General features: G+C 40.2%; 1 protein-coding gene across 2 annotated transcripts; it reads right to left on the bottom strand.

Annotated features, from left to right (window-relative positions):
* Nucleotides 1-6044: 6044 nt before the first annotated feature.
* Nucleotides 6045-11235, bottom strand: LOC111261745 (uncharacterized). Of its 2 annotated transcripts, XM_086968829.1 has the most exons (3): nucleotides 9693-11235; nucleotides 8039-8107; nucleotides 6045-7035 (listed from the first exon to the last, which is right to left on the bottom strand). In XM_086968829.1, exon 1 carries the CDS (start codon nucleotides 11043-11045, stop codon nucleotides 9768-9770), a length of 1278 nt encoding a protein of 425 aa, XP_086824955.1. In that variant the 5' UTR covers nucleotides 11046-11235; the 3' UTR covers nucleotides 6045-7035; nucleotides 8039-8107; nucleotides 9693-9767. The 2 variants fall into 2 exon arrangements, with proteins under 2 accessions (XP_086824955.1, XP_086824957.1); XM_086968831.1 differs by lacking the exon at nucleotides 8039-8107.
* Between the last annotated feature and the right edge of the window lie 1604 nt (nucleotides 11236-12839).

Here is a 12839-nt window from a genome sequence, read left to right as displayed (position 1 = left end):
TGGATTTTAAGTACTACACACTGGATAAGCTGTCTAATATTCCGTAAACAGTCATGAACGTAACATAATACTATTTCAAGCGAACAACACCGAGTAACGTATTTTAAACTAAGACCTTAAGTGCAAGACAAAGCATGCTCTCCTTTTTATTAATTTCAGTAGAAGGTAGCAGTTCAACGTGGCCCAATTGGGGACTCCGGCGCCGGAAAAAAAATTATCCTATTAGCATGTAACAACTTGCTAGACTAAGCAGCAGGCACAAAAAGAAACAGTTCTTTACAGGTAGGTGTTTAAGTGTCTTCGCATGGAGCAGGCCCTCCGAGCTTCTATATATATATCCTACATAATGATTAAGACGTGTGTAGGCTCGGTTGGCCTGTGTCACAACACAGCTAGCTGATTCAGTCTTGTTGATTGGGATCAAAATAGTGTTTGTGTTTTTAATCTCTCAACTTGTTGACGTAAATATCGGCTAATACTTCAGGTGCTAACCAGGCTAGTGCGAGCAAGAACAACTTCTGAATTAGTTGGGCTAGAACGACTTTTTAATAAATGCCGTTGGCTAAAGTCCCGCAAATTGTACGTGGATTACACCTCATGTATTCGTAAACCACTTTTGTTTCCGCACTTCCAATACCTAAACTAATAATTCACATTGATTGAGGCTGAAAACTCTGCTTCTGTCAAAGGCCTCGTCGATTCTGGCGGTGCGTTCCTGTCTTTTGCGTTCCGAATTCCAATGACCTCTTCGCTGGTTTTCACCGCTCACAGCTCTTGAAAAACTTTTGCACTATTTACGTATTGACCCCATTATCTCCGATGACTTTTTGCGGTACTGTGGCTTTCGAGAAGCAAAAAAAAAACGAGAAAAACCACAAACGTTGATTTTTAAGAAAAAGATGTTTTCCTTTTTAAACTCCTTTATCCTCGAGCTAACTTAAGCTGTTTTCACTGACACGGTTCTCGAGCACTGCAGTACTTACCAGTGGAATTCGTCTGCTAATGGCGCGCAGCTCAAAAATCCGCTGAATTCACTTGTAACGACCAAACATATACAAATGTGATGAAAAGGCTAGGAGTCAATAGATCTATGCTATTTTGTCTCATAGAGCACCATATTACAGGGTTACCCGGCATAAAAATATTACGACATAAAAAACAAATTAGGACGTGAAGTTTAATATACTGATGGAAGTGAATGTTGGTATTACTACATAACTGCACAGCGTAGTTTTATAAATTGGACGCTTTGCTCTGGCAAATCACTGATTCATATGTAGATGAACATGAATTGATCCGTCCTGCGGTTAATAGTCTCAACTTACCAGGAACGTGCCAGTTTTATTCAATGGCTGAGCAAGCATAAGGGAAGCGCACCGTGAGTTGTGTTTCTTTGACATACGCATGATGAGTGGTTAGCTGATTACTTGTACTTACTTACGAATTCGTTAACTTTAATCGATCAATATACGTCGTACCGTCACATGCCCGTCACTCTCTATTAGAATAGAGGGTTCATTAAATGCGTACCATCGCCTAAATAGACGACTGTTAAAACAACGCTCCAGTTACGTGTCGTAACTATATATTTGCGCAGCATGAAAGTTTTGGTTATGGGCATCCTATACGAAGCGTCGTAGCGAGTGGTCTCGCAGCTGTTTGCAGCGCGTTGAAATTGCTCCAGACTCGGAACCTCGGAACCCAAAAACGACACAATGGAAAAAAATAGGGAGAGAACGTAAAGAATACTAATAGGTGTATCGCATATTAAACCTCTTTATTCATTTACTGGGTTTTCGTGCTAACTGATGATGAAGATTTCGCATTTAGTATCGTGATAAACTATATATGCCAGACTACTAGCTGATAGCATCATTAATAACTGACTAATAATTCTGGGAAACAAAAAAACCAAAAAAAAATCTGGTACAAAAAACCATATATATCGGACTATTTGATAGGATAAAGGAGGAGCTAATGGAAAATCTAGCATCATTCGGCTGGCTGTATCGACTCAGATCAAGCTTGGATGATGTTCCAAATTGCTATATGTACATATAAGTGATATAAGATTAGCTCTTTCTTCTCGTGACGGCCTTAATTACAAGGATTAATAAAAGGTCTGGCCGAAAACAGATACCATCTAAACCAAGTAATAATAAATATTAATAAATCAAGTAAATAAGTTAAAAGACCTCTAACGCTAAACCGATACAGTCTATATTAACAACCAAAAATGAAAACGATAATTATTATTTGGTACTGCATACCCCTTGAAACTATAAGTCAATTAATATGTGATGATACACATTCGTAAAAAACAAAGCTCGTCCAAAAAATATTTTCTTACCCATATTATGTAAAGGATTCACTCATGCACATTACGAGCAACCGCGTCAAGCTGTAGAATTCGTAAGAGAAATGGTTAGGATCTTGTCGTTCGGCCTTAGCTTTCTTGAGGCGTTAGAAAAAGTAAGCCATGCGGTGACTACACCTGCATATTCCTAGATTCTAGGTATAAGATATTCGTTCCTCACTAGATTTAGCTATCATTTGTCGATCGTGTTTCGCGAAATTTAGTAGAAAACTCGTTTCGCACGTGGGCGCGACCCTGATAATATGGCCGTGACTATTATTTCGGGACTTTCTTCCATAGCTGCAGTATAACAGACGTGTGATTTCGCTCACACCCGAATGAAATTTAACGTGGAAACGCTGCTATTGCGAGAGGAGACAACGGAAAAACAGTTAATGCGACAGCCATTGTTACAATGATTATGATATTATTGATAAATTTACAGGTAAAAAAAATCGCATTGATTTTAATGGTTTTTGAAGTTTGAGCTACAGTTAGAGGTGGCCAAATATATTGGGGCAAAGAGGCTTACAGGAGAGGAAGGTAAGTGTGAACGAGTTGAAAGTAGGAAATGAGAATCGTCGAACCGAAAGTGTGATATCTCCCTTTGACACACGTACTTCGCTCTTTGCCGTCTTATTACTGCCAATTGATTATGGCCTATCGCGTCATATTTTCGTGTGATGCCGATGACGTCGACACCCTATCTAACGCCTGTTCAATATCATACACGATAAAACGGCATTCGTAATCGTAAAACCACGTTCTACGTTTTGGGCAGCTTGTGCGTTGTGAACATGTACTGCTTGGACAAGGGTCCCCATTGAAGTTCCTTTGCGTCCCTCATAAATCGTTGAGACTCGCAACTACCTGGACGACGGGTACTTGCCACGCGGCTTGAATTTAACAGCTTTAGAAGTTCTTCCTTGGAACGAGCTTTTTATAAGGCTTTTACCTTGAAACTTATTTTGTTAAGTTTTGCTTTTTCTACTTGCACTTTTATTTGTCGTCGAGTTACCCCCTGCGCTACCCATCCTTCAGGACGAATGACTCCTTCGCAAATGATGATGATGATGATGATCCGACCATTTATAAACAACTGTGTTCCTACAGACGTTCCGATCGTCAACTCCGCCGTCCTTTTACATTTCAGACGAACGAAGTCCTTACTAGTGCTCTATCTAAGAACTACATTTTAATTTGTACTAATGACAGCTGCGTAGGATAGGTCCTTTAAAGTCGCCTCGTTTGTTCTTGCTCTCTGCGCACAGTATATAAGTGTAAAACGCCAGGATACGTAAGTAAGAACCCTTATCGGCGTGCTGATGCGAAAGACGGTATTATTTTATATAGGTACGTGATACGGACATATTCCTCCGTGTGAAGGTAACAAGTGGCAAATAAAAACTACCCTTCATTGTACCTTCTAATGAAGCGCCTTTTTTATGTTTGCAACGAAGACAGGAGATGTAGGTGTTTGCGTTAAATGCATCGTCACAAAAATTGTTAGACAGCGATAACACGATCGCCTGGTTTGCAACTCATTGAGTCGAGTCTCTTTACAACCACCAGCACATCATTATGGGAAACTCGACTTCATTAGTGAGGTTTTGCATAATAATCCTCATTGTACAAAAATTAACCATCTAGCATACAAACAAGCCTGCAAACATTGTCTGGTACATAGCAACATTAAAAAAACATAATGAGAAATCTAATTAGACGACAAACATATTTGAATTAGAAATAATGCAGTATAATTAAAGTCATCACTGCTCGTCATCTTCATGCATACACGTTAAAGCTTGTGGGCCGCATGCCAGATGTTTCAGTGGCTTCAAAACCGGCATGGTACCTGTTCATGAGATTCGCTCGTATTTCAATGATCGAAATTTTGTATTCACAGCGTTCATGACGTATTTCTTTTTCGTATTTTACGTCCGACACAAACCAGCATGACGTATCAATAGTGTTATAGATCTCATGCGTGCGTTAATGGGTACTTATCTCGACACTTACGTTTTTGTTTTACACCACTGATATTAACTTGGAAGCCAAACAGACAGCCTGTTCCATATAATGTAACTACAATGACGTTAAGTTATAGAACAATTCTATTTCTGATTATCAAGGCTGTAAGATGCGCGGTCATATTGTTACGAGAGATAGTCCTGGTGCCACGTTAACTGTCAATATCAATTCGTCACTGACAAACACTGCGGTCGCGACGGTGGATCTGGGGGGTACCGCCATCTATTCCGAGACGATCGTGTCTAGTAGAAGAGAGGTCTGCGTACATGAGGAACATCATGTTTGTATCATCATGATCCAATGAACGTAATCACACTACATTAATTATATCGATAAAGACAACAAACTGTCTACGAAAATAAAAAGTATGTTGTAAATAGAGTTTATTGAGCTGCAAAGTAAGTGATGCGCCTCTATCGCCTAATCTTGCTATTGCCGTATTACTTATTTTTTTCATAATCATACATCTATAGAAACTTTTTCTTCCTATATATATTTGGCTGCAGCACGGCGTCATTAGTTCGAGGAAGATCCTTTTTTGTTTCTTTCCTATAGTTTGCGGCAATGACAAAATTCTTTGTATTGGCTATTAGTGCAAATTAGACGTAGCACAGTTTTTTACTGCTATTCTTTTTCAAAGCTTTCGACGATCTTGGTCTATTTTTACAGACGAATCCTAGCACACTGAAAACCGTAATCAATCACTACTTACCCAATTCGTCTACACTTCTACCTCACCTCTTGATCGATGTCAACCGTCAACTCTGCGGTCGCCGTTAATATTTACCTACGTCGATTTGAACATAGCTGACCTAATCGCAAAGCTTCCTGAAAGGCACGCATTTTGTATCAAATGTATAATATAAAGGATTATAGCACAGGATGAGAAACTAGAAATACATTTGGATTTTTATCTTCATCATTTAATGGGTGTGCCATGATAGTAAACAGCCGTGTTCTTGTGATCCAATGCAAAATGGGTCAAAAAATTACCGCAACTGGTGGTTAATCTTGATAGGACAATGCTGGGCAGTAAATATTAAGGCTAGCAAATTTTTTCCTTTTTTATCAAATTCGGATCCTGTGGTGGCGATTCGCCTTCGTAGATACGTTTATATAACTTCCACTTACTTAGATTCTGCTAGGATTATGCTTTCTATATTCTAGTGCTGAACGAAACTAAGTTCATTATCAATAAGAAATATGCATAGACACATAAGATATTCTTCCCATAAGTAATATCGCTTTCTTTTCTGGAAAGTCGAATCCCCCACTCAGCTATACGACAGAGTTTCCCATAAGGTCTTGAGTAGATTCGTCTTGGAAACTTCATTGTCTTTCAACAACCGAGGCAGATGATGATGACCTGATTGAATAGCTATATATAATATTGTATGCTGATTCATAAAGCTATTAGGCCTTTGTCGATAACACACTGTTTGCTTTGCTAAGTGCCGGTAGAAATTCACTTTCAGCTATCGGGAACCGTAAAATCTAAACATTGTGTATTTTTATAAAACAAAAAAAATATATATAGATATAAAAAAATAAAATTTATATAGCAATATTGTGTATGCGATTCGACTAACTACAATTATCTCGCTCATCCGGGTCGCTTTTTTACGTTAAGCAGTTTTATTTACTATTCATTGCCATTTTTAAGTAATATCAAATGTTATACTTTCCCTTTCGATGCAGTTTTCATATGAATGAAAAACGCTTTAATTAAGTTGTATTGTTATGGGTCCGAGCGGTCGGAAAAGCATTCATGGATCGTATAGATGACATGTCCTTCCGTCATAGCCATCGCCGGCTGCGGTTCAAAAAATAACCTGTTGCAGTTCTACGATTTTGTGTAACGACAAGGCACAAACTGGAATGGATAAAGTGACCTGTATTGATAAAACGATGTCTTTTGTAGCATACAGGTTCGCTCAATTCTTAGGGCGTTCTTGCTTCCGAAATGACTTGTCCATCGCTCACCACTCAGGCCTGTTTTAGGATCTCAGAAAATGTACACATTTTAAATCCGTGATAATATAAAACGCCCGGCTGCTCTAGCCTACAAAATATAGCCTACATATGCTGTACGTGATATTTATTGGTTACGTCTTTTTTGTTCGACTACTGTTGTCTAGGATTGTTCATTCTATACACACTGATTTAATAAGTGATTTTCGTCAAGACAAATCATTTTCATAGATAAGCGCATCGTAGTAAATTTTCGACTCGAAAGCTCGTCTTGCTCAATTTGGATGATTGTAGTCTTGAATACTCCGTTACTTCGAATATTTCGAGGTTATCTATGTTACATTGAAAGCGCTTATCTAACCGGTACATATTAGTTTAGAATCACATTCTCAGGATTTCTTAACAATCGTATGGACCTAATATAATCGCAATTTCCTAATGAAAGTATAATTCAGCAGCCTTATTCAATAGTCTCAATTTATTTGCCAAAACGTATTTAAGCGTACGTTATTGTCCTTTCATTCGTTTATCGTTTCCCTGCAATTTGTTAATATTACTTCTAGTCGCAGCACGCATGTGTGTGATCCAATTAAAGGCTGTCGCAGTACCATTACGTTCCATTTCGTTGTATAACAAACCCATCTCGCTTCAATTTTTGCGTGTATGCAGGGCGGCAGCTAGACAGAAGACCAACAGGACAATCACAAGCATTATAGATATTCATGCGAAAAGTTAAAAGAAAAAATAAGCCTGTTTTTTTTTTTATACCAACGTAGTATTTTGTTTTTAATCCGGTTGACATGATGCATTGACAGATGAGCTAACCCTCGTGTATAGGCTGAGATCAGGTCAAGAAATAACCTCCTATTGTTTTCGTAATCAGCTCTCTAAAGCCGTAGTATCTCCTGAATCTACCCACGGGAGATCTTTACGACCGACCGGTTTAGCATGGCAAAGTGGTCGTCTGTACTTTCTTGCCGGCTTTATAAATAAAGTAGAACCACGAGGGCAGGCTTCGACGGTCTGTGCGATGACGGTTCTGGGCGGACCCAGCAAGTCCCACTCGTTGTAGCTAATGGGGACATCGGGCAGCTAGCTTAGTTCTCAGTACAAACATGGCTTGCAAAAGTAAACAGAAAAACCTACCATTCATCGTTTAATCATGCCGGTATACTTCGAAAATATATAGCCATTTTAAAAATGATGAACAGTAATGCGCAGATATATTTTGAGCGCTATGAATAATAACGTACGTGCAAATATTATCACCATTTTTAGTTTAGCTATATACAGGTGGGAAAAAATTAAGCTTGCTGCTTAAATGAAAGTGGATATAGATATGGTAACACAGAATTATCTGCGTATCATCACTAATACTTAAATGTGTTCCCAGTTTTAGATTGACGACTTCGAAACTCTGAATCCGCCGGTCGCCTAAATGCTTGAAACCCATTATTCTTCACGGGTCTGCTTGCCATCTGAGGCATCCATTGGTACATAATTTCTTCCTCGTATTAATCTATTTACGATGTACACATGCTACGCACGAAGGTAAACGGTGTTAAAATAAACATAACAGTTTGGGAAAGATTACCGCAGCCTCAATGTAGACCCCATTTATATGTCCATAATTACGCGTCAGTGATTCGGTTATAGGTTAAATTTGAGCAGGGAACTCACTAACAAAGCTGAGTAGACGCTTTCACGTAATCGTTGAACCTTGTTGCATTCATTTTATGCTCATGTTAACTGAAATATGAAGTGATTATTTATGAATTCCTGCTGACTTTAGCGGAAGTAATCACAATATCTTGGTTCGCGCCCGGCAGCGCGCGAAAGTTTCCCAGCACACGCGCTAGGTTCTATAATCGCATAGGCCATTTTATCCCAACTAAAGACTGAATGCCTTCGTCAACTTGTAGAAACGTAAACACTGCACACGCTACGTAAGGTAGTATGCTTGATAAGATTTTTGCGGGACCGTGAGAAGTAGTTGTCGCTGAGGGACGTAAAACAGCCAAACCATTATATTGTCATTCGAATAAAACTGATTTAAAAGATTTTTTAGCCAAGAGACGTGTAGAGTCGTGGGGTTATTAGTCTACAACGGTTTCTTCCTGCCAGACTAACACACTGAGACGCCCTGTTGAGTGCCCAAGCAATCTGAATAGAAATCCTATTTCGGTTTTCAACGACCAATAAATGAGGACCCACAGCAGCGAAGATGCCCCGTAAATCCTTAGGTAAAACCGCGTGCTTCGGTATGTAGTATTGACAATGTGCATTGATGGAGCTCTATAAGCATCAGTATATGAGCGGGGTCGACAGCAAAGACGACAATTAATCATCCTAAGGTTTGGTTAATTGACAAAACGATAACGCAAGTAAAAAGACGCCGAAGGATACGTTCGGTCTACTCGATCCTCATACGGATCGCGAAGCTGGCCGACTCATGTCACGGTCGCCGTTACGACTGAATGGGGAGTGCCCAACAGAATCAGAACAGCTTTATGCTGCTAATGCTAATGTGGATGAAAAATATACTCATATGGCTTTAGTAGCGAGCAATCGCCGAGAAAAAACGAGCCCTAGCGCAACGTTGCTAAATGGGTATACAGAACGCTTGTATAAATAATAGTGATAATCATAATCGAATTAAGAGTGAATAGAAATTAAATTCATACGATACTGATGTAGAGCATTTCCTTCGCGAATAGCAACGATAACCACTTGCTTAGAGCAGTGCTTATACGTGCTATTTTTATATAACACTAGTTTTACGGCAGATGTTTAGTTACATGAAATTAAACACGATGTAAAGAGTCCTATAGGAACTGCGACACCGAAAGCTTTCGGCGAAGGGCCGTGAAAAACGGTTTCTACTACAGGTATCGTCTTATATAGCATATAGTGTAGCATATAGCATTGTACATTGGTCTTTCAATTAGTCCGAAGATGAGTGTTGAGCGCAAGTATAAGGGATAAAGTCTGTCGACGAATCAAACACATTTCTACACATTGACGTGCACTTTCCCAGCCACAGAAGAAGGCGGCATATTTTTCTTGCAACAGGAAACAATCCAAATCAATTTTCTGTGTATGATATAATCGCCTAGATAAAATACCTACAAAAAACTGAAGGCTTTTTAGATACTACACACTTACATTTTGTGCAACTATCTCGATTTTCTAATAATATAAACGTGATTCTTGTTCAGGTTTTATTGCAAACATTGTTTTCAAAACGTTGTCAACCCGTTTTCTTTCTTCGTTCTTTGTTAAATTAGCCCCATTAGTTCACTGTACAGATTAACTATAATATATACGTATTTACCGCTCATTTTCGCCCCGATCCACTTAGGCCTCCCGGTAGACGTTCTTACCGTGCCGTCACGGGGATGCCGATTTGCTATACTGGCCATCCCCCTTCATCATCGTCACCACAACCATCATCCGGGTCGTACTCAGTGTAAGTACCGCGTCCGTCACAAGTATCGTTTAGCATTACTTCGTCTTCTACGGCCTTGTCCTCACCTGAATCATCCGGCTGATCACCGGCATCCGACACTATCGCAGGAACGGTCTGGGATTGGGCAGGTTCGTAGAACAGACACGTGGATAGCGGGTGCTGAAATATGGGGGAAAACGTTGATGGTAGCTGGATGTGTTGAAAAAGTAAAGACAGTGGTGGCGGTTGTGGGGGTGGGGGTGGAGGTGGAATTGGTGGGGGTTGTGGTGGCGGTGGAGGAGGATGACGAGCAGGAGGGGGCGGAGAACGGGCAGTCGCACGTCGAAGAGGGCGCGGTGTCCCACGTGCGCCGATACCACCTGGGGGTGACCGTGTTGAACGTGGCGGCGGCGGCGGCGGCGGCGGCGGCGGTGGCGGTGGTGGCGGCGGCGGCGGCGGCGGCGGCGGCGGCGGCGGCGGCGGTGGTGGTGGTGATGGTGATGGTGGTGCCGCCGGTGGCGGGGCACCGGGTACCGTGGTAACTGGGGGGGGCACATATGTCGAGCAGAACACTTGTGGTCCTGCAGGCTGACCACAAGTGGCGTGTAATGGTTGTGGATAGATATGGAACGTATTAATGCCTTGTGGTTGTGGCCGAGACAAATCGAAGAAGTAGGTGTTGCAGTGTTGCGCTGCTTGAAACGGTAGGATGCGTTCATGCCGCCCTACAATATGACCGTCGTGTTTGAAGACAACAGTTTCCCGACCGTTCTCAATCACTGTCTTTCTCTCGAACTTTTGACTGTTTTGCATGGTGGTCACTTTTTGGACGTCTTTGAAGATAGCTCCTCTAGTGAAATAGCCCATGTTGTTGCTCATAAATGTCTGCTGGGGATAAAGATTTAGAAGAAATAACAGCTCGTCAAAGGCCATCATAGCGCCGGTATACATATAATTCGGGACATCGGCATGATGACGGAACGGCTGGTTGAACTGAGCGGCCAGATTATTATCATAGTCTCTTCGGCGTTTGGAGTCGGTGAGCACCTCGTATGCACCAGATATCAAACGAAATTGTCGCTCAGCCTCTTGTTTACAAGCGGGATTTTTGTCTGGGTGCCATTTAAGGGCAAGGCGTCGGTACGCCTTGCGAATTTCATCACCCGACGCATTAGGTTCAACGCCCAGAAGCGCATACAGGCTATTTACTTCACCGTAAACCTCTTTTAGTCTATTCATCGAACTTCGTTTTATGCACTAATTCGTAAAACAAGGCCGTGGTCACCAGTCTGTCCGTCAGTGGGTCAGATCGATACGCCAAACGCGTGCCAACCGTTGAGATATGGTGAAACGTCAATAACGCGAGTAACTTTCACTAAAATAACGTAAACTTTGGTTCTATATTGGAACCGTTCGAGTTTAGAGGTCGCGAGCATTTCCAGTAGTTTTGATTCCAGGGACAAGGGATAACACGAAGAACAAAACATAAGATGCCACCAATATACAGAATTAGCCTTGAGCGAATTCGAAATATGGGAATAAGTTTAAATAGATGAGTGAATCTCTGTTGCTAATAAACTTGAGATTGACTAAAATAACGAATTTTAAAATAAAAAAGAATGTAATCTAGTCCCTAGACGGTTCAATTCATGGTACACACATACATTTGGAAAAAAAATATGAAAAGAAAAATATTGATGCAAAAATTATCCTAGTATCTATTTAATAATAAAAGTATTGACATCGAAGATATTAGCAGTGTTCAAAAAGGCAGACATACAGAACATTTCTGCCGATGGTACTTGTGTTTCCATTTATCTTTTGTAGATTAATGAGCTAAAGACTATATTGAAATCGCTTTACTTTAAATGTTATCTTTTAACAATTAAATCAATTTTTTTAAGTAATTTTTCATCATTTGCTTTGCCGCTTGCAAAAACGAACTTTAACAAGACCATTGGATAATAACTGAAGTTAGTCGTTGACCCAATGATCACCGTTGGAGTTTTATTTAGATTCAAGTAACATTGTAGCATACGAAAAAAATTAGAGAGTGTCTTCTTTTAACAACAGAACATCCAATCTGTACAACTTACAAATATAGAGGCGGAGACAGTTACTAGCAACTGATTAATGTCTGGTGAGAGATAAAAAATATTCTCACTTTAGGCCTATTTAGAATGATTGTCAGGCGAACATTTATTTGCAAAGGTTAGAGAAAAAAAAAAAAGTTAAAACTTTTCGGATTAAAGAAAAAAAAAAGGTAAAATCGGGTAAAAAGATTTCGGATATATTTCAAATTATATTTCTGGACCTTACCAGTTGCTAAGGGAGCAATTATGTACTCGCGCAATACTTGTAATAAGTACGTGCCAGTCAATTATGAATGGCACGCTAATCAATGAATCTAGGACGGGAATACATATATATATATAGATGGGGAAGGAACATAGGACAATGTTTACCGGACCTAATGTGGCCGTTCGGTTTGGCCACATCGGTTATTTCATCTAACAGCTAAAAATATGTAGTTCATTAGAGAAATAGAAATAACTTTGTGACAGTTTGTTCATTGTGCAATCTTGGATCACACACGAATGACATTCCGTCTCTATGAACTCTAGGACAATCTCCAGTAAATAGAGATTGTCCTGATTCTATTATGGCCATACTGCAATTGAGGTGTTCAACATCTTCCATTTAACAGGAAACGCACGGTATGCAAGTAACATAGGCTTTAGCAATGGCGGGGTAAGTAATATTATGCATCGATCTGATTAACTAGAGGATGCGTACGGCATAATACCGGCACTTTATAAATGGCGTACGGATACAATCGTTTGTTTATCTAAACTCCCATTCAACATTGTAATCGATAGGAAAATTTGCACAGAGGCAATCGTGCGTCGGCGGCAGGTTAAGCAGGAAATAGTCTATGTACGACTAGCTGTCTCGAAGGCGATAATATCGGATAAATATCGTTAGAATTTTGGTACGCTGCTTTTTTCAGTTAACCAAAACTGAGTTGCAAAG

The sequence above is a fragment of the Varroa jacobsoni genome, unplaced genomic scaffold (assembly GCF_002532875.2).
Source record: "Varroa jacobsoni isolate VJ856 unplaced genomic scaffold, vjacob_1.0 scaffold_593, whole genome shotgun sequence".
Taxonomy (NCBI): Eukaryota; Metazoa; Arthropoda; class Arachnida; order Mesostigmata; family Varroidae; genus Varroa; species Varroa jacobsoni.
Note: the sequence above shows the minus strand (reverse complement) of the source record. Positions and strands in the feature narration are given on the sequence as shown.

Bases quoted from the DNA above. Each gene is read 5' to 3' on its own strand.
- LOC111261745 (XM_086968829.1), bottom strand. From the start codon at position 11,045: ATGAATAGACTAAAAGAGGTTTACGGTGAAGTAAATAGCCTGTATGCG.